Genomic DNA, 4,144 nt, shown 5'->3' with positions numbered 1-4,144 from the left:
CATGATCAAAGCAGAAGTAGTCTCGATCTAAATTGGTTCCTTCCAGGATGAAATTGAGTTCTTCATAATTCCTGGGTAAAACCTCCATGGGGGATATCAAAAGTCCCATGAAACTTTGAATTATCGGCACAGAAAATCTTTGGTCTAATCTGGGTAGCAGAGCAGCTTTTTCTGGAACAGAGTGTTTTCTAAATTGGGTCTTCCTGACCAAGGATGTCCTAATTCCTCAAAACGGGAGAAAAACCACACAACACACAGCACACGAAAAATTGTTTACAGTTTACATTTTCCTTGACAGTTCCACAGCTGGTGTTGGGGTTGCCATATTAACCAAATGGCAAATATGATTTTTTATCTCAGATTTTTCATTCCATTAAACATTATCGCGAAAAAATGCTCTAAAATGGAATTTCAAGATATCATTGGTTACTAAAATTGATTTAATGAGCTCATTACACTCCAATCTAACTATAGCACGGCCAAATATAGTTTATATTCCAACATTAATCGGTAAAAAAGTCTATTTCAATGTAGCCCCATACCATCTCAAAGTAACCCCACAGTGGGGTTACTTTGAGATAATCGTTCTTCCGATTTAATTTTCCTTTTTAAGAAAAACCGGAAGCTTTTATGCTAAAACTTAAAAATGTTACTAATTATAATAAGCAAGAGAATATATTTGCAATATAGCTGATTCCATTCTTTACGCCAATAATTCAGAAAAAAAGTCCAAAACTGAAGCTTCATTTTCATCTCAATGTAGCCCCACCTCCCCCTATATTATTTTACTGCAATTATTGACAGCCATAACTAATTTTTTCCTAAAATCTATTATCTCAGAGTTTTTAAGAAGATGTCATTTTCTTGTACATATTATTAAATTTATACTTTCTATATTATGTTAATTCATAAAACCCAATTAATTTACTGAATTATTATTACTTTTACAACACTATATATGCCATTCAACCGACCTTTTTTTTTCGTAGCAAATAGCTAATTTAAATGGTGCTGAGAATAAGAAGCAACTTTCCTAAACAACTCAAAATCACAGAGCATTGCAAAAGTTAATTTACACGATGTTAATTTGTAAGCTGGAAATTTATGGAGTGTCTCAATTTGCAAAAAGTTCATTTAGAATGTTTTATCGATGTACCAAAAAAAGGTTGTCATACATTAAGAAATTTTGTCAAAGAAACTCTTTGAAATATTTAGGGCAATTTTGTATGTAGAATGAGCAATGTAATTGCTACTTTTAGTGAAGTTTTGTGGACAAAATAATCTAGATAAGTGTAGTGTTTATGTTATAAAAGAGACAAACATTGGAGATTTATTGTCATTTGTGCTGAGTTCCTTTTGACATTTACAAGACGCAAATTTTGTTCTCATTTGATTCAAATAAATTTCAAGAATTATGTGCGTGTTTAAGTGGAAGATATTAGTGATCCTCTGTTCGTGTGTTCTATTTCGGACAATTTTGGCCAATACTGTCCCACTAACCTTGACAAGTGCTAAGAGTTCAGAAAGGCCAAAACCTACAAGCCTTTTCGCGAGAGTGAGATTTTGTATGCGACAGAGTGAAATTGTTAATTGCTTGAAAAACTATGCCATTGAGAAGTTGGATAATGCGATTGAAAGTGATCAACCGTATGTCATCAACGAGTTCATCTCCGTCAATCGTGATCCCACATATCAGCGTGATCTGTTGGAATTCAGCGAAAGGGAAAGGAGCCTCAATCAAATACTCTTCACGCGAATACGAGATTTCTTTGCTTCACGGATAATCGCCATTAAGTTCACGCCCAAGTTCATGGAGGAGGGTATGCAAGATCTCTTTCAATAAACCCCTTTTAGAACAGTAAAACATATTTTAAGTCTTTGGCAATACAGGTCGGAAGAAAAAGTTTGGCGGAGGAAAACATGGTCATGGAATGATGTTGGGCGGATTTGCTATGATGGGCATGATACTCCAAGTGGTTTTGGGCAAATTGGCCTTTTTGGCTGGAGCTGCTCTTCTCATGGCCAAGATGTCCCTGTTCCTAACTTTACTGGTAAGTTCATAAATGGTGTTGATTGAGTGTTGTTCGAGATTATTTTCATGTATCTTTAAGGGCTCCATGAAGAAATTTGTAAGTGGAGGAAGTACCGGAGATAGTCACGTCGTCGTCACTGATCACGGTCATGGTCATGGTGGTGGATATGGTGGATATGGTGGAAATGGCTGGCAGCGAAGCATCAATTCACGGACACCAGATGATGATCAGCAATTGCCCTACAAAGGCTACACGTCCAGCGAATTAGCTGGTGTGTAATGGACGATGATATCAGAGAAGCAATAAACTAATTGGTTCCCTATGACTGTACAATTAATTCTAATATTTATTTTATTTATTCTATTTATATTTGTAAGATAATACCATAAAAGCAATAAAAGAATGATTTAAGTTGACTGACTCAACATAGAACGGTATTTGAAATCTCATTTTTGATAGGGTAAGTGTGCCAAATTCCGGCCAGCTTGCAATTTCGGCCACCTTTTTGTTCCTCGAATTTCCATGAATTTTTAGTTTTTACTTACTCTAGAGATTATACAATGCAAAAGAATAACAAAAAATGTAGCTTCGACAAACGAGATGACGTGAAAAAGACAATGGAAGAATTCCCAAAGGGCAAGGAACTATGAAAATGAAGGTGGCCGAAATAGGGCACTAAAGCTATGTCTATATTTTTATTCATTTTAAAATGTATTAAGAATGATTTTAGAGTAAATAAAGACGGTAAACTCTTTACAAGGTTCCAAGCAGCACTCTTTTAGAAGAAAGAATTAAAAAAAATCAATTTCTATTAAAGATATTACATTTCAAACTTGAGACTTCGACGCTTGCATGCAACTATGCCGAAATTTGGCACACTTACCCTATCTTATTCTTACAGTAACATGGTATAAAGGCAAGTAAAACAGTTCCGGGTACTACCTAGACAAATATTTTTTTTTTCATTTTTATTATTTATAGCAGAACACTGAAGACCAAATTGGAACACTAATGAATAGGAAACAAAATATTTCATTGATTTTTTAAAGAAAAATCCTTTATGATATTGTTTGGTACTGCAAAAATGAGCAGCAAATATTAAAAATGGGTCAGAAATAAAAGTAGTGAAAATATCATGAAAGTTATAATAAAGGAAAAATTAAAGGTTTAAGATTTTTACTGACCAATATTTTATATTTTGCTGCTTATTTATTATGACCTATTTTTCCATATTCGTCTTGGTGACTGTACTACTTACCACTGATATTGCTTCCTGTAATAGAAACTTTTCTTACTGTACCAACTTGTCATAAACTTTTTTTGAACCGTAAAACTCCATAATGTCATCTTTAAGATTAAGTCTGTTCAGGGGAATATTTAAAACTCAAATATAGTAAATTCTTTTTGAACTTCTAAAATGTCATCATTAACCTAATTAAAATCTAAGCCTTCAGTCTTAAAACTAAATTGATATCAAAGCTAAAAATTTCTTTAGGCTCGATCTATCGTCGATATCACTTATAATTTTAGAAATAATTACTTTAAGTTTGAAACTAAACCTTAAATGTTTATAGCATTAAAATTATATTTTTAAATTTAAATGTCTTTATTAACTTTTTTTTAAAAAATGAAATTTCTTTAACTCTTTATAAGACAGTAGGTCATGAGTGACCAAAATCATTTTTCTGGCTATGTTGAGGACAAAACTATTATCTATTGTCAAATTTATTTTTGTATTTTTGAATTATCGGTGGTCCACTGGTTCTTACAAAGTTAAGCCCAAAGTTAAAACGCATCAATCTGTATTAAAGCTACCTTGATTGGTAAATTTTAAGTTTCATTCAGATCCGAATGAAAAAATTAAAAAAAAGAAAACAATATAATGGCTCCGGTACACCTCTTAAATCGATAAAATTTTATAAAGTCAAAATTCAAAGCCCTTTATTTCCTAAAAACATTGCATACGTCTATCCTACTCTTTCACACTCTTCTTCTTCTTTTTTTGGACATCACATCAAATTATAAATTTAGTTCAGTCAAATTTGGAGTCTAAAGAGTAGGATAGACCTATGCAAATCTTTTGAGAAAGAAAAGAAAGCGAATTTTGATTT

The 4,144-nt window shown here is 32.7% G+C and overlaps 1 protein-coding gene across 1 annotated transcript; it reads left to right on the top strand.

Annotated features, from left to right (window-relative positions):
- The first annotated feature begins 1,567 nt into the window (after nucleotides 1-1,567).
- Nucleotides 1,568-2,312, top strand: LOC129809126 (uncharacterized). Its single transcript, XM_055859225.1, has 3 exons — nucleotides 1,568-1,820; nucleotides 1,891-2,051; nucleotides 2,112-2,312. Exons 1-3 carry the CDS (start codon nucleotides 1,568-1,570, stop codon nucleotides 2,310-2,312), a joined length of 615 nt encoding a protein of 204 aa, XP_055715200.1.
- Nucleotides 2,313-4,144: the final 1,832 nt, after the last annotated feature.

Source organism: Phlebotomus papatasi, chromosome 1 (assembly GCF_024763615.1).
Source record: "Phlebotomus papatasi isolate M1 chromosome 1, Ppap_2.1, whole genome shotgun sequence".
Taxonomy (NCBI): Eukaryota; Metazoa; Arthropoda; class Insecta; order Diptera; family Psychodidae; genus Phlebotomus; species Phlebotomus papatasi.
This window is presented reverse-complemented; position numbering and strand designations above follow the sequence as displayed.